Genomic DNA, 17,879 nt, shown 5'->3' on the forward strand with positions numbered 1-17,879 from the left:
AGTACTTTTATCAAATGCAAATTGTTGATCAACCTTATTTTATGTTGAATTATATAGAAATAGGAGCAGGATGTTGGGCCAAACTAGTTTGCGTTATTTATCCTCCACATGAGCCTTAGTCCTAATATGCATGTGCTCAAACTCTTACCTTTGTTACTCAAACCTATTTGTAAATATTTACATGGCCCCTGCTTTAATCTGCAACTCTAGTGGTGCATTTCACAGCCTTGCAACCCCTTGTGTAAAGAAATCTATTTTTTCATTGTCTATTTATTGCTGTTTAAAAACTTGATTCAAAAATATTTATTGACCATTTTTGAAAGCAGCCATTTTGTTTTTCTGGTTGGCCTCTTCCTGGTTGGCTTTTTAAGTCTCTGTTCCCCTTTATGCTGGCCTCAACCATCAAAGCCATACAGGGTCCACCCCTGATGCTTTAGTGCGTACGCCTAATGGCAGGCTTGTTAATGCCCTGAATATTGTCGCGGAGCACCTTGCGGTGCCGCTTGGTTCTGCCTTTACCAAGCCCTTTACCACCTTTCCCTCTACGTGACATGATCAATGCCATTGACAACTAGGAGAGTTGAAGGTTATCTTTTGAAAGGTCAAGGGAAAGCGAGTCTCGTGTAAAAGTTAATGGTCGGTCATCTCAAGTTGGTTTTTGATGCAATATTTGGACACGTTCAATCCTAAAAACAAGGGATAGGAATGCATTTCTGTTTGATTCATCACCTAATCAATTATTATTTTGTACATGGTGTAAAGAATATTTGCTCCTTGGTTAAGGTAGGAGGATCTATGAACAGTGAAGACGCAGAGGCCTTGGATGTCACTAACGTACAAGTCCAAACCTCTAATGTTGAAAGTATTAATGGAAATACAGTGATGGAAGATAGTTAATATTGGAAGTTGTCTTTTCTTAAAAACAATCACATTTTTCAACGTAAGCATGCTTATTATGTTGCAGCAGAATCTGGTGCTATCAGATTAATTTACTGTCTTGATTTGAATTGGTTTCATTTCAGGTGTGTAACATTGTCGCTGGGCAAAGATGTATAAAAAAGCTGACAGACAATCAAACCTCAACAATGATTAGAGCCACTGCTAGGTCTGCACCAGACAGACAAGATGAGATCAGCAAACTGGTGAGTAATTCAGGAACAGCAGTGAACCATTTAGCCCCTTGAGTCTCTTCTGCCAGTCAATGCCCTGACGCCATTTACCTTCTTTTACCAAATATCCTTATACCATTAACTTAATAAAAATCTAGCAATCTCAGCTTTAAAGTTAACAATTCATCTAGCATCAATGGTCGTTTTCAGAAGAGTGTTCTGATTTTTTGCTGCTGTTTGTGTGATAAAATTTTTTGTAATTCCAGAAAGATCTGGCTCTACATTTCAACCAATGCACCCTAATCCTAGACTGTTCAAGCAAATAGTTTCAACAAAAACAAACAAATGCTGCAAGTGTCTCAGCAGGTCTGACAGTATCTGTGGAGGGAGAACAGAGCTGATAGAGGGACAATCCTTTAAAACAGAGATGAGAAGGAATTTCTTCAGCCAGAGAGTGGTGAATCTGTGGAACTCTTTGCCGCAGAAGGCTGTGGAGGCCAGGTCATTGAGTGTCTTTAAGACAGATATAGATAGGGTCTTGATGAATAAGAGGATAGGGGTTAAAGGAAAAGACAGAAGAATGGGGATGAGAAAAATATCAGCCATGATTGAATTGCGAGCAGACTAGATGGGCCGAGTGGTCTAATTCTGCTCCTATGTCTAATGGTCCTATGTTTCAAATCCGGGTGACATAACTCTTCGGGCCAAAAGGTAATCAAACCTTGAAATGTTAGCTCTGTCCTCTGTATGGATGCTTCAGACCTGCTGAGATTTTCCAGCATTTTCTGTTTTTGTTTCAGATTCCAGCATCCACAGTATTTGCCTTTAGCAAATAGTTTCTCCCAATAAATGTACTCCCTTTCTATCTTGAATATTTTGATCAAAACACCCTCAAGCCTTCTGAATTCCATGGAATAGTCTTAGTCTGCATTAAATTCTCTTTGTAGTGTACCCCTTGGGAGCCCAGGTATTATTCTAATCAATGCTGCCTGTACGTCCTTCCCAAGGTGTGTGCCAAAAATTGTTCACAGTTTTTAAGGTGTGGTCTGTTCAGGCTTTGTATTTTTGAAGTACAGTTTCCAACCTCTTGTCTTCTATTCCTGTAGATATAAAAGCCAGATTTTTAACCCTTTTTAATTGTTTTGTTTGCCTACCCGTGACACTTCAGTGATCTTTGTACCTGGACCCCCAAGCCTCTGTTGATCTCCACTGTTTCTATCCTTTTTAAGTACAAGGCGGATGATTTCTCAAATGCTTACATTGAAATTGTCACAATTTTGTCCATTAATTTAACCTATCAATCTCGGTAATTTTGCTCTTCTGTTTACACTGCTTGCAATGCCCTGTGAAATATCTTCACGCGCAGCTTTTCAGTATAGTTTTTTTTAGAATATTTAGTTCCATTGTTTTGACATTTTAGTTTTCTTTTTGATTTCAGAACACTAGTCGAAGTTGCAGTTATGGTCAGTAGAATGGTGAATAATTAGCTAAATACATTCCGATGGAATAATTTTGATTTTTCTTTGACTTCTCGCCTGTCAAGATTTCTTGGATATAAAGTATATATTTTCTTATCTAAATTCTAGTTCTAAAGGGACTATACTGTACCTGTATGCTTTGCAGTAATGTGAACTAAATTATTTTCCAGTGTATGGACACATGCTTCAGTCATTTCAAATGAGCCTTTTTCCTTTTAGATGAAAAGTGCTAGTTTTAATGCTGACCCATATGTTCGGGAATTTGGAATAGGAGTGAGGGATGACATGACAGATGTACCAGGCCGTGTTCTTCAGGCACCTTCTTTGTTGTACGGTGGTCGGGTAAGGACTATTGCAAAATGAGCAGACAACAATTTGTCAACTGTTTGGAGCTTAAAGCTTTCAAACCTCTTTAAATTTACTTAATTTAAGACAATCTTGAGGCATCAACCCAACCTTGATGCAGTCAATATAGTGTGGTGTATTAAACGAAGGTACCAGTTTTTGTTGTAAAACTGACTATCTTCAGCTGCCCAGCTAACACTCTTGCCTGGATGCCCTTTCCTCCATTATTTTTCGCTTCTTGCCTCAAATGTTTGTGAAGCGTTTTGGGATGTGTTGCTGAGATAAGAGTGCTACATATCTGGATGTTGTGTGAAAGGTAATGCAACATAGTAAATAAAAAACAGAAAATGCTAGAAGTATTCAGCATGTTAGGCAGCACCTATGGAGTGAAACAAAGCTGATGTTAATGTTTATTCAAAAACAGAAAATGCTGGAAGATCTTAAATCTGACACCATCTGTGGAGGGAGAATAGAGCCAACGTTTCGAATCAGGATGCGTCAGCGATGAAGGGTCATCCTGACTTGAAACATTGGCTCTACTCTCGCCACAGATACTGTCAGACTTGCCGAGATTTTCCAGCATTTTCTGTTTTAGTTTCGAATTCCAGCATCTGCAGTCTTTTGCCTTTAATTTTTATTTTCCATAGATGTTGCTGAAACTGAATATTTCTGGGTATACTGCAGCTATTGGGGGGGGATCTTGGATATACTAGGGTTGTTTTCCTTCAAATATGAGGGCTAAAGTCTGATATAATTGAGATGTATAGAATTGAGGGGTAGATGGGAAAGACTTGTTTCTCTAAGCTGAGGGGTCAATTATCCGGGGACTTAGATTTAAGGTGATTGATAGAAGGATTAGAGGGGACATGAGGAAAAGCTTTTTGCAATCAGAGGGTGGTGGGGGTCTGGAACTCACTGCCTAAGTTGGTGGTTGAGATTGAAGTGCTCAGCTCATTTAATAGGCATCTGGATCTAAATCTGAAGTGCTGTAACCTGTAAGGACCAGATAGTGGAAAATGGGATTGAAATGGGTGACTGGTTTATTTTCCTTTTTTTGGTTGCGCCTCTTTCTGCACTGTAACCTTGCTTTGGTTCTATATAGGCTACAGTTAAGTGAGTTCATAAACGGTTTATAACACTGTTTAAACTACTGATACAAAGGTTACAGTTGAAGTTACTCAGATTGAAAAATTAGCAGCTGTGACAATTGAGGAAATGCTGTGTGTGTGCTATATAATAGTGAAATTTTGTTTTTAAGATGCATAACTTTTGTACGGTTGAGATTTTTAAATTGAAATAACCCAGCTGTGTTTGAAAGATTTAGAAAATGTGACATTCTTCAGCACTTTGAAATTAAAGTACACTATTCTAGTTAGTGAATAACTGATACAGTTTGTGACATTGAAATACTCCTGCTCTCATGTTACTTTTTACTTTTTGTTACAGAACAAGACCATTGCTACTCCTATTCAGGGTGTATGGGATATGCGGGGTAAACAGTTCCACACAGGCATTGAAGTCAAAGTCTGGGCAATTGCATGTTTTGCTCCACAGAGGCAGTGCAGGGAAGATACACTCAAGTAAGCAATATGTTTTATCTGCTGCATAACTTGTACACAGGAAATTTGATAAATGTGCAATGCAAGCACTCAAGTGTAGCAAACATTTTTCCCTGAGATTACAGAACTTTACCATTTGTGGCGACCCGAAATGGTGCCTCTCTGAGAGGAAGAAACTTGCACTAAATATTAAAATGTTGTCAATCCCTTTTAATTTGAGAAGAGTACTTCATCTGGTGACTAGCTAAACCATACAACAAAGGCTCTGGTTTGACTCCCAATCTGTGCTGAGTTAGCTAACCTCATCTGGCATGCTGTAAGGGAACTACAATTAACGTCAGCAACCTGGGTTAGGTGGGAAATTTGGCCAGCAATTTTACTCCTAACACAATACTAGTGACACTTGTAGATGTTTGTGCTGATATTAGGCAAAGGTATGTCAACACTTGGATACTAAAGGATCCAATAGCAAGGGTTTGCAGCCTTAAGGAGTAGAAAGTATGTTAAGACATATTTAAGATATATATTTTGTTAAAAAATTTAAGACATATTTAACATGTATATGTTAAGACATGGGGGGTGCAGAGTAGCACAATGGTTAGCATTGCTGCTTCACAGCGCCAGGGATCCGGTCACTGTCTGTGCAGAGTCTGCAGGTTCTCCCCGTGTCTGCGTGGGTTTCCTCTGGGTGCTCTGTTTTTCTCCTGTAGTCTGAAAGACGTGCTGGTTAGATGCATTGGCCATGCTAAATCCTCCCTCGGTGTACTCAAACAGGCACCAAAGTGTGGTGACTACTTTGCAGTAACTTCATTGCAGCGTTAATGTAAGCCTACTTGTGACACTAACAATAAACATAAATTATCTTCAAGCGTTGCCTCTCAATCCCTCTTTTCTTTCTATCTTCTCCCAACTGTAATGTCCAGAAAAGTAAAATCTAAGTATGAATTACAAGCGTAAAATTAAAGCACTAGAAATGAATGGTGATAATTGCAAACCCTTCCTCTTCTACCCCTCCACGTCAAGATGGTTCACTACCTTTTTGATAACTGTTGCAAAAAGTATTTGTCAACCAACTATATTGCTTCCTTTTAGAGCATTCACAGATCAGTTAAGGAAAATATCCAGGGATGCAGGGATGCCGATACAAGGCCAACCATGTTTTTGTAAATATGCACAAGGTGCAGACAGTGTGGAACCAATGTTCAGGCACCTGAAGAACACCTATGCAGGACTTCAACTAGTGGTGGTTGTGCTTCCTGGAAAAACTCCAGTTTATGGTCAGTGCATTTAGAGTTTGAGATTTCTGATCAGTTAAAAATTTAGCTTGTTAAATGTACTGAAAATATTTCTTAATATGACATGATTACCATATTTATTCTCCTACACAAGTTCCAGAATAGTGGGGGAAAGGCCTCTTGCTCTTTTTTGAAGGGGTGCCATGGCCACCTGAGAACAAATAGGATCTCAGTTAAAGGTGAAATTTGAAAGACAGCACCTCCAACAGTGCAGCACATACAAGTCTGTGGAGTAGACCTCAGCATGTGAATGCCACTGAACCATGGCTGACACATCTTGCTCAGAGAGCCTTGGGATGGTGGTTGCGATCTTAGGCATGTTTGTGGAGGCATCCAGCTGGACGATATCTGATTTGGTGATATTTACACTGGGTGGCTGAGGAAAGGAACTTTTCTACTCCCTAAGCATTCCTTGTGATGGGTTCTTAGGGCACCACTTCAGGATAAAGGATTTTTTAAAAATTCATTCGTGAGATGCAGGCATTGCTGACTGGGCCCATCCCTGAGGTACCCTCCTGTGGACCTAGAGTCACATGTAGGCCAGACCAGGAAAGGACGCAGATTTTCTTCCCTAAAGGGCATTAGTGAACCAGATAGGTTTTTGCAACAATTGACAATGGTTTCATGGTCATCGTTGGACTTTGAAAGAAGTTTTCCGGTTTTTAATCTATCTTTGTGTTTTCTGGGAGTACAAGTGTTCTGCAGTAGGGAGAGAGGTTGAATTCCAAATAGTTGTTGCTGTAAGCAAGGTCCAGGCAATTAGGGCTCAGATTCTCAGAGCTGAAGCTTGTAGTTTACATCTGATATCATTGGCAACTCAGAAAAGCACTGAGAGCTGTTAGCAGGCTCCAGGTAGTTGGGGCCCTGAAGTCCTGGGGAGCTGTGATGTTGCTGGAAGGCCATTGGTTCCATGCTGGAACCAGTTCAGGCCCAGAGAAACACTCAGAGCTCTTTATAGCTCAGTGTAGCTGGGGTCTGGACTTTAGAGACACCCATGGGCAGTGTCATCTTGAGTGAAGCTAACAGTCCATAAAAGAATTTAAAGTATGCCAGTAATTAGAGGTGAGAGTGCAGCCTTGTGAACCCCATTGAATGCAGTCTCAGAAGAGTTTGAACCATCGGGAGATGAGCATTCGCTGAGGCTGTGTTTGTGCAGCTTTGAGGAAATTTGAAGGCTAAATTTTTAAAAATGAAGAGTTGAAATCTCTTATGAGGGAGATCAAAATATTGTGATTCCTCATTGTCATGAGAAACCTGTAGAATCTGACTTGGTTGCATTGTGGATAGTTAGCTTCACGAAAGCTGACACAGCACCAATGTGGTGTGTTTGACCACATTTTACCTTTTACTTCATATTTGCCTGGTATTAATTCTGAATGTTAGAGTGTAAGATAATCTAAATTGTTTTGTATAATATAAAGTTTATTTTGCTTGTTTAAAACTGTGGAATCTAGTGGTTTTATTCTCTTAGTGGGTAATTGGAATTTCAAACTTTTGTCTACTTTTAAACAAAAAAATTACTGCTTCGCAACTGGATGGTAACAATATATTAATAAGTCATGTTTTCCATTGACAGCGGAGGTTAAGCGTGTGGGTGACACATTACTTGGCATGGCCACACAATGCGTCCAAGTGAAAAATGTGCTGAAAACCTCTCCACAAACACTTTCCAACCTTTGCCTGAAGATCAACGTAAAGCTGGGAGGTGTCAATAATATCTTGGTGCCACAGGGAAGGTTAGTTGAACTTTTATCTACCTGCTAAGTGACTCGGTTTGATTATTTCCATGTACTCCACTATTTGGATCTGCCGTTTAATGTGCTGTGTGGTACGTTTGACCACATTTGCCTGTTAATTCATAAAATGATTTTATAAAACTGACAGTTGTCCCCATTCATTGTTGGATTTTAATGCCTTTTTTCCCCACTTGTATCTTGCATAATTTTGGTAGTTTACAATTTTTCTCTGTAAAATTAAGTTTTTGAAGTATTAGCTTCTAATGTTTTCAGTCACAACATTGAAGTTGTGGCTTCAGCTTACTAGTTCCTGTTGGCTTTGTTTGATTTTATGTTAAATGTGTGACATTCATGAAATTTGCCCATGTTGTGTTCTAATACTGCATAACTTCTATATAGGTGAAGACTTCTCCATATTTAATGAACAGGCCTTATTGACTTTCCCACAGTGTTGAACTGAAAGGGCTTACTCTCATACAATAGCCTTCACGACCGTAGAACATAAGAACATAAGAAATAGGAGCAGGAGTAGGCCAACTAGCCCTTCGAGCCTGCCCTGCCATTCAATAAGATCATGGCTGATCTGTCTTGGCTCAGTTCCACATTCCCGCCCTCTCCCCAGAACCCTTAATCCCCTCTCTTATCAAAAACCCATCAACCCGCGTCTTAAAAATATTTAGCGAGGTAGCCTCCACCACTTCAACGGGCAGAGAATTCCAGAGATTCACCACCCTTTGAGTGAAGAAATTCCTCCTCAACTCCGTTCTAAACCGCCCCCCCTTTATCTTGAGGCTGTGCCCCCTAGTCCTACTATCCTTTCTGAGCGGAAAGAGTCTCTCCACCTCTATCCTATCCATCCCATTCATCATCATATACGTCTCAATGAGATCTCCCCTCATTCTTCTAAACTCTAACGAGTTCAAGCCTAATTTATTCAGCCTCTCCTCATAGCTCAACCCCCTCAACTCCGGCATCAGCCTAGTAAACCTCCTCTGCACTCCCTCCAAGGCTAAAACATCCTTGCGTAAGTACGGCGCCCAAAACTGCACACAGTACTCCAGCTGTGGCCTCACCAATGCCCTATACAGCCGCAGCAAGACCTCCCTACTTTTATATTCAATCCCCCTCGCGATGAAGGCCAGCATCCCATTCGCCTTCCTGACCACCTGCTGCACCTGCAAGCTGGGTTTTTGCGACTCATGCACAAGGACCCCAAGGTCCCTCTGCACCGTCACCTGCTGCAGTTTTTCTCCACGTAAGTAATAATCCTTCCTACCATTATTCCTACCAAAGTGGACCACCTCGCACTTGCCAACATTAAATTCCATCTGCCATTTCCTGGCCCATTCGCCCAGCCTATCTAGATCCTTCTGTAGACTCTCACCACCCTCCGCACAATTTGCCTTTCCACCAATTTTGGTGTCATCAGCAAATTTCGACACCATACACTCGGTTCCCTCCTCCAGATCATCTATATAAATGGTGAATAGCTGAGGCCCCAGCACCGACCCCTGGGGCACTCCACTAGTCACCATCCGCCAATCCGAATAGCACCCATTGACCCCCACTCTCTGCCTCCTATTTGACAACCAGTCCTCTATCCACGCTAACACCCTACCCCCAACTCCATGCCCCCTTACCTTCTGCAATAACCTCTTGTGAGGTACCTTGTCAAACGCCTTCTGAAAATCAAGAAAGACCACATCCACCGGCTCTCCTCTATCCATCGCCCTAGACACATCCTCATAGAACTCCAGTAAATTTGTCACACACGACTTCCCTTTAACGAAACCGTGCTGCGTCTGCTCTATCAAGCAGTTCCCCTCAAGATGCCTCGCTATTTCCTCCTTGATGACGGATTCTAACATTTTACCTACAACAGACGTTAAACTAACAGGCCTATAATTCCCCGCCTTTTGCCTGGCACCCTTCTTAAACAACGGCGTAACATTAGCCGTTTTCCAATCTTCCGGCACTTCCCCGGAATCCAGCAACGTCTGGAAAATAACCACCAAGGCATCCACTATTACCTCCGCCATTTCTTTCAGGACCCTCGGATGCATTCCATCCGGTCCTGGGGACTTGTCCACAATCAGCCCCTCCAGTCTGTCGAGCACCACCTCTCTAGTAACAGTAATGTCATTAAGACCCTCCAGTCCTACCACCTTTCCATCTCTAACATCCGGCAAATTATTCACGTCCTCCTCCATGAAGACCGAAACAAAAAAGTTATTCAAGATGTCCCAATGTGCTTTACAGCTAATGAATTTTGTTTTTTTGTTTCGGTCTTCACGGAGGAGGACGTGAATAATTTGCCGGGTGTTAGTGATGGAAAGGTGGTAGGAGTGGAGGGTCTGAATGACATTATTGTTACTAGAGAGGTGGTGCTCGACAGACTGGAGGGACTGATTGTGGACAAGTCCCCAGGACCGGATGGAATGCATCCAAGGGTTCTGAAGGAAATGGCGGAGGTGATAGTGGATGCCTTGGTGATTATTTTCCAAATGTCGCTGGATTCCGGGGAAGTGCCGGAAGATTGGAAAACAGCTAATGTTACGCCGTTGTTTAAGAAGGGTGGCAGGCAAAAGGTGGGGAATTATAGGCCGGTTAGTTTAACGTCTGTTGTAGGAAAAATGTTAGAATCCGTGATCAAGGAGAAAATAGCGAGGCATCTTGAGGAGAATTGTTTGGTAGAGCAGACGCAGCACGGTTTCGTTAAGGGGAAGTCGTGTCTGACGAATTTATTGGAGTTCTATGAGGATGTGTCTAGGGCGGTGGATAGAGGAGAGCCGGTGGATATGGTCTTTCTTGATTTTCAGAAGGCGTTTTGACAAGGTGCCTCACAAGAGGTTATTGCAGAAGGTCAGGGGGCATGGAGTTGGGGGTAGGGTGTTAGCGTGGATAGAGGATTGGCTGTCAAATAGGAGGCAGAGAGTGGGGGGTCAATGGGTGCTATTCAGATTGGCGGTTGGTGATTAGTGGAGTGCCCCAGGGGTCGGTGCTGGGGCCTCAGCTATTCACCATTTATATAGATGATCTGGAGGAGGGAACCGAGTGTATGGTGTCGAAATTTGCTGATGACACCAAGATTGGTGGAATGGCAAATTGTGCGGAGGGCGTGGAGAGTCTGCAGAAGGATCTAGATAGGCTGGGCGAATGGGCCAGGAACTGGCAAATGGAATTTAATGTTGGCAAATGTGAGGTGGTCCACTTTGGTAGGAATAATGGTAGGAAGGACTATTACTTACGTGGAGAAAAACTGCAGCATGCGACGGTGCAGAGGGACCTTGGGGTCCTTGTGCATGAGTCGCAAAAACCCAGCCTGCAGGTGCAGCAGGTGGTCAGGAAGGCGAATGGGATGCTGGCCTTCATAGCGAGGGGGATTGAATATAAAAGTAGGGAGTTCTTGCTGCAGCTGTACAGGGCACTGGTGAGGCCGCAGCTGGAGTACTGTGTGCAGTTTTGGTCGCCGCACTTACGCAAGGATATTTTGGCCTTGGAGGGAGTGCAGAGGAGGTTTACTAGGCTGATTCCGGAGTTGAGGGGGTTGAACTATGAGGAGAGGCTGAATAAACTAGGCTTGTACTCGTTAGAGTTTAGAAGAATGAGGGGAGATCTCATTGAGACGTATAAGATGTTGAATGGGATGGATAGGATAGAGGTGGAGAGGCTCTTCCTGCTCAGAAAGAACAGTAGGACTAGAGGGCACAGCCTCAGGATAAAGGGGGGGTGGTTTAGAACACTGTTGAGGAGGAACTTCTTCACTGAAAGGGTGGTGAATCTCTGGAATTCCCTGCCTGTTGAAGTGGTGGAGGCTGCCTCGCTCAATATTTTTAAGACGCGTTAATATTTTTAAGATAGGTTTTTGATAGGCAAGGGGTTTAAGGGTTATGGGGAGAGGGCAGGAATGTGGAACTGAGCCACGACAGATCAGCCATGATCTTATTGAGTGGCGGGGCAGGCTCGAGGGGCTGGATGGCCTACTCCTGCTCCTATTTTTTATGTTCTAATTGTGGAGCTGCCTCGAGGGACCAAATGTTCTGATTCAGTAGTTTAACTGTAGTCGTATTTGTAATGTAGAAAAATACTAATTAACGATACAATACGTGATTAGTTTAGTTTTTCTTTTTTTAATTGAATAATATGTATTGGCCAGGACACTGAAGATCTCCCTTACTCTTCTATCAAATAGTGCTGAAGGGCCTTTTGCATCAAGCTGAGAGGGAGGAAGCCATAGTTTAATGCTTCACCTGGATGAGTGCTGCTCCAGCAATGCTGGACAAGCTCAACACCATCAGGACAAAGCAGCCCGCTCAGTTGGCACCCCATCCATAACCTACCAACATCCACTCCAATACCGACAGATTGCAAGCAGTATGTACCATCTACAAGATACACTGCAGCAACTCAGCAAAGCCCTTTCAATAGATCCTTCCAAATTTGTGACCTCTGCCAAATTAAACAACAAGGGCAGCAGATGCATGGCTGCACCACCGCCTACAAGTTCCCCTCAAGCCACACCATCTTGACTTGGAACTATACCTCCATTTGTTCACTGTTGTTAAGTCAAAACCTGGAACTCCTTCCCTAATAGCATTGCACACCACATGGACTGCAGTAGTTCAAGAAGGCAGCTCACCACCATCACCTCTAAGGAAATTGGGGATGGACAATAAAAATGCTGACCTAGCCAGCAACATTCACATCCCTCTGACAGTGTAGCATATTTCCTCAATTTTGCACGTAAACATCAACCTGATATTCATGCTCAAGACTTAAAAAGGGCTTAACACCATGACCTTTTAGCACTTGTTACTGTACTGACCAATTTAGACTAGGAAGATTCGGTATGTAGAAAATATGCAAGGTAAAAAAGAATATTTTCTGTGTTAACTTTTCATTGACATACTGAAGTAGCCAAAACTAAATGAATTTTTCCTGCAATTGTTAACCCAGCCACACTCGGGTCTTTATTGTGTCGATTTGCCAACAGCAGTGGCGATCTGTGGAAGAATATATTCAGTTTCTTGTATTGCCACCAGTATACTAAGTTGCACTGATTTATGATGTCTACATGCTATATTACTTAATGATGAAAGCATGCAGAGCAAATACAAAATGTTGTAGTAATTCGCACATTCATGAGTTGGTCTTCTAAGTCACCAAGACATTGAATGTGGTTCAGGAAATGGGCATCTTTGTGTTTATTGTACAATTTTCACATTGAGTTGACTTTTGACTTGATTGGGAAACACAATAAAGTGTGCCTCTGTGGTATGAATATATCTATTCAATGCTGATGTGATTTATTGTGATCATAAAATGGAGCTGTTTGTAATGATCCCAAAATCTGTGTTTATTTTCTCAGGCCTGCAGTATTTCAGCAGCCAGTAATATTCTTGGGTGCAGATGTAACACATCCGCCAGCTGGAGATGGCAAAAAACCTTCAATTGCTGCAGTGAGTCCTTGTATTTTTAGTTTATTGATGGTGAATATTTACATCATTTCCAAACAAAAATGGAAATGATAATGTGAATATCTTAGTCCAGATGCCCATCTGAAATGGGATTTCTGAGCGATTTACAAATTAAGCATTTTTTGTCCTTTTTTAAGCTGTTTTTCGTTCAAAGGCTAATTTTCAATGGCAACTGTCCTTGTCTCTGAATCTATTCCAAAGCCGCTTCATCTTCGTACCTTCCTCTTTGTCTTCAGCATCTCCAATCCTTGGTTTCAGCCCCATTGGATTACAGCAATATTCTTCTCAATAAGTCAAATAATCAAGCTTTGTGTTTGATCTCACATTTGCCCATAGCAACATCTGTTGAAGTATAATTCCAGTTCCTGCTTCACTTCAAAGAAGATAACTTGTACTGATTATGAATGATCCAGTTATTGTTTATATTCGTGTTATAAAAATTCTGTTTACCTTATTGGAAAATTCAAATTATACTTTTATATGCACCGGTACTTTATTTGTTTTTTTGAAGTCTTTTTGAAGGCAAGCAGGTTGAATATATTTACAACTAATTTTTATTGTTTTTTTAAACTTCTGAAAATGTCAAACTATGATGAAAGCAGTTTTTCCCCTGTCCAAGCTTGAATCCCTGTTATTTAAAGAGAAATATTTAACATCAGAGTCTTGCTGATGGTTTGAGAAGCTAGGAGAGAACGAAGGATCTTTACTGGAGATAGAAGGTCAAGGACCAATTGCAAAACGTCATTCATTTTGCTGAGATCCCTGAGAAATTTATGCAGCCCAGTTAGGGCCTGTGCCACCCCTGCTGCGAGAACCCAACATTCCATGAATGAACTAAAAACCAGACTCTGTGCCCGAATACTACCAAATAATTTGATCTTTTTGAGTAATAGTTTGTGAGTAATCTTTGATCGAGAAGCCTGGTAAAAATGACTGGACCGATCACTAGTGAATTGTCAATTATGGAGAGCATTTTTAAAATCTTATTTTATTAGGAATAGCAATTGGATACAGAATGAAGGGTGGCATAGTGGTTCCACGGCATTAAGGACCCGGGTTTGATTCTTGGCTTGGACCACTGTCTCTGTGAAGTTTGCATGTTCTCCCCATGTCTGTGTGGGTTTCCTCTGGGTGCTCCGCTTTCCTCCCACAGACCAAAGATAGTCATAGAGGTTTACAGCATGGAACCAGGCCCTTTGGCCCAACTTATCCGTGCCACCCTTTTTTTAAACCCCTAAGCTAATCCCAATTGTCTGCATTTGGCCCATATCCCTTGATACCCATCTTACCCATGTAACTGTCTAAATGCTTTTTAAAAGACAAAATTGTACCTGCCTCTACTACTACCTCTGGCAGCTTGTTCCAGACACTCACCACCCCCTGTGAAAAAATTGTTCCTCTAGACACTTTTGTATCTCTCCCCTCTCACCTTAAACCTATGCCCTCTAGTTTTCAACACCCCTATCTTTGGGAAAAGATATTGACTATCGAGCTGATCTGTGCACCTCATTTTATAAATCTCTCTAAGATCACCACTCAGCCTTCTACACTCCAGAGAAAAATGTCCCAGTCTGTCCAGCCTCTCTCATAACTCAAAACATCAAGTCCCGGTAGCATCCTAGTAAATCTCTTCTGCACTCTTTCTAGTTTAATTATATCCTTTCTATAATAGGGTGACCAGAACTGTAGACAGTATTCCAAGTATGGCCTTACCAATGTTTTGTACAACTTCAATAAGATGTCCCAACTCCTGAATTCAATGTTCTGACCGATGAAACTAAGCATGCTGATTGTCTTGTTCACTACTCTGCCCACCTGTGACTCCACTTTCAAGGAGCTATGAACATATACCCCTAGATCTCTTTGTTCTTAACTCTCCCTGTTGTCCTACCATTAACTGAGTAAGTCCTGCCCTGGTTCAGTCTACAAAAATGCATCACCTCGCATTTATCTGAATTAAACTCCATCTGCCATTCGTCAGCCCACTGGTTCAATTGATCAAGATTCCATTGCATTGGGTTGTGTGATGTGTGGGTTAAATTGTGATGTGTGATGATGTGATGTGTGCTAAATTGCCCCTTAGTGTCAGGGGGATTAGCAGTGTAAATGTATTGGGTTATGGGGACAGGGCCTGGATGGGATAGTGGTCGGTGCAGACTTGATAGGCCGAATGGCCTCCTTTTGCACTGATTCTATGAAGGCACTCTAGTTTCAAGGCAATCTTGTTGCACCTGGAAGTAAATTTTGTTGATTTAAATATTCTAAGATTTCTTCATGATTGATGGTTATGTACCAATTCCTTAGGAATGTGTTTGGTTATCTGCTGAAGCTTATCTTTGGGTTTGTTTTCTCTTGTGTCCCATACCCTTTTCCTTAGGTGGTGGGTAGCATGGACGCTCATCCAAGTCGTTATTGTGCCACAGTCCGTGTACAGCAGCATCGACAGGAGATCATCCAAGACCTTGCTTTCATGGTCAGAGAACTCCTCATCCAGTTTTACAAATCTACACGCTTCAAACCAACACGCATTATATTTTATAGGGATGGAGTTTCAGAAGGACAGTTTCAACAGGTAAATAACATCTAGGCAGATTTATTGGGTTGCAGAAGTATGAATTTTATTAACTAAACTAAGAGGCTATTAAGTCTATAAATGTGCTTACCTAATGTAACCAATAAGTCTGTTTATCTAACAACTGCAAATTTACAAGCCAGTTGTAGACAATGGTTGTAACTAGGTGGTTTGATAATTCGCTCGATTAGTGAGAGTTTTAAAGCGCAAAATCACTTTCCTATGCTTGCCTTGTACTCAGCTTGGCCTATGAACCAAAAAATGGAGAAGTCAGTTCTTGCACTACTTTAGGTGGCTTGATGTAGCTATGTAAACTTTCTGCCATATGTCATTTACGACTTGTGTGTTCATCTCATCTATAAGGGCATCTAGAGGGCACAGCCTCAAAATAAGGGGGAGGGGGGCAGTTTAGAACGGAGCTGAGGAGGAACTTCTTCACTCAAAGGGTGGTGAATCTCTGGAATTCTCTGCCCATTGAAGTGGTGGAGGCTACCTCATTGAATATATTTAAGTCACGGGTAGATAGATTTCTGATAGACAAGGGAATTAAGGGTTATGGGGAGAAAGCGGGAAAGTGGAACTGATCCACTTCAGATCAGCCATGATCTTATTGAATGGCGGGGCAGGTTCAAAGGGCTAGATGGCCTACTCTTGCTCCTATTTCTTATGTCTTTATGTTCTCATAATAATGGCGGAGCAGGCCCGAAGGGCCAAACGGGCCTACTCCTGCTTCTTGTTTCTATTATGGCCTGTTTCCTGTTGTTGAGTGCAGTTTATATCCCACCCCATGTGAAGACTGCGCTGGATTGAATATAAACTACCTCAAACAGCTTGAGATGAAACATCCTGAGGCTTTGTTCGTCATGGCTGGGGACTTCAACATCCTGAGGCTTTGTTCGTCGTGGCTGGGGACTTCAATCAGGCCAAACTCAAGAGTGTCCTACTAAGACACCGTCAACACTTCTCTTATTCAGCCAAAGGCCCAAACATTCCAGACCACTGCTACACAAATATCAAATATACCTACTGCTCTACCATCCACCCATACTTTGGCAAATCAGACCACAGGGCTGTGCTCCTGCTCCCAGCTTACAGGCAAAAGCTGAAACAGAAGAGTGCGTTAAAGAAAGTCATGCAATGTTGGTCTGAGGAGTCGGGCTGATCGAGACTGCTTCGAGTAAGTGGACTGGTCAATATTTAAAAACTCAGCAACCAACCTGAACGAGTGCGCCACTACAGTAATTGACTTCCTTAGTAAGTGTGTAGAAGTCTGTGTGCCAAAGAAGCAAATCCGTGTGTTTTTCAACCAGAAACCCTGGATGAACAGGGATATCCACTGCTCGCTGAAGTCCATATCTGAGGCGTTCAAGACAGATGACCCTAACTTGTACAAGAAATCCAAATATGATCTATGGAGATCCATCAAAGCTGCCAAGAGACAGTACCAGACCAGGCTCGAGCCCCAAGCTAGCTACATGGACTACCCTCGACTATGGTAAGGTCTGCAAGACGTATCAGGCTACACGATGAAGGCATGTAAAATTGCCAGCACCAATGCACCCCTCCCTGATGAACTCAACACATTCTATTCCCGTTTTGAACAAAAGGTCAGCAAGAGCGCTACCTCCGCCCTGGTAGCCTTGGCCAAACCTGTATCCGAGATCATCATCGCAGAAGTCAGAAGCCTTCTGAAAGGTCAACCCGCGGAAAGCAACTGGCCTGGGTGGGGTGAGCACTGAGATCCTGCGCAGCTGGTGTAGGTATTCGCAGACATCTTTAACCTCTCTTTACACTAATCTGAGGCCCCTATCTGCTTCAAGACGATGATCATCACCCCAATAGCAAAGAAAAGTCAGGCAGCGTGCCTTAATGACTGTTATCCGGTGGTTCTGACATCCATCATTATGAAGTGCTTCGAAAGGTTAGTCATGGCACAAATCATTTCCAGCCTCCTGGATTGCCTGGATCTACTGCAGTTCACCTATTGCTACAGACAGCATTTCTCTGGCCCTGCATTCAACCCTGGAATACCTAGATAACAAGGGCATCTATGTCAGACTCCCATTTATTGATTACAGCTCAGCCTTCAACACCATTATTCCTACGAAATATCCCCAGACTCCGTGGCCTGGGGCTCAGCTCTTCCATCTGTGATTGAGTCTTGTACCTCCTAACTCACAGACCACAATCAGTAAGGATGGGCAACAGCACTCCTCCGTGATCATCCTTGACACCTATGCCCCATTTGCTGATGACACCACCGATGTGGGTCGGACCTCAAAGAATGATGAGACACAGTACAGGAAAG

At 42.4% G+C, this 17,879-nt stretch overlaps 1 protein-coding gene across 1 annotated transcript in view; it reads left to right on the top strand.

Annotated features, from left to right (window-relative positions):
• The window catches only part of LOC145346827 (protein argonaute-2), a 92,001-nt gene that overhangs the window by 53,967 nt on the left and 20,155 nt on the right, over positions 1-17,879 (top strand). Inside the window, exons 9-15 of the mRNA XM_080194626.1 lie at positions 1,023-1,142; positions 2,807-2,929; positions 4,379-4,512; positions 5,584-5,768; positions 7,363-7,522; positions 12,891-12,981; positions 15,377-15,571. Coding sequence (XP_080050752.1) covers positions 1,023-1,142; positions 2,807-2,929; positions 4,379-4,512; positions 5,584-5,768; positions 7,363-7,522; positions 12,891-12,981; positions 15,377-15,571 — 1,008 coding nt within the window. The remainder of the gene's footprint in view (positions 1-1,022; positions 1,143-2,806; positions 2,930-4,378; positions 4,513-5,583; positions 5,769-7,362; positions 7,523-12,890; positions 12,982-15,376; positions 15,572-17,879) is intronic.

Source organism: Carcharhinus amblyrhynchos, chromosome 8, assembly GCF_965287045.1.
Source record: "Carcharhinus amblyrhynchos chromosome 8, sCarAmb.v2.hapA, whole genome shotgun sequence".
In the NCBI taxonomy this organism is placed as follows: Eukaryota; Metazoa; Chordata; class Chondrichthyes; order Carcharhiniformes; family Carcharhinidae; genus Carcharhinus; species Carcharhinus amblyrhynchos.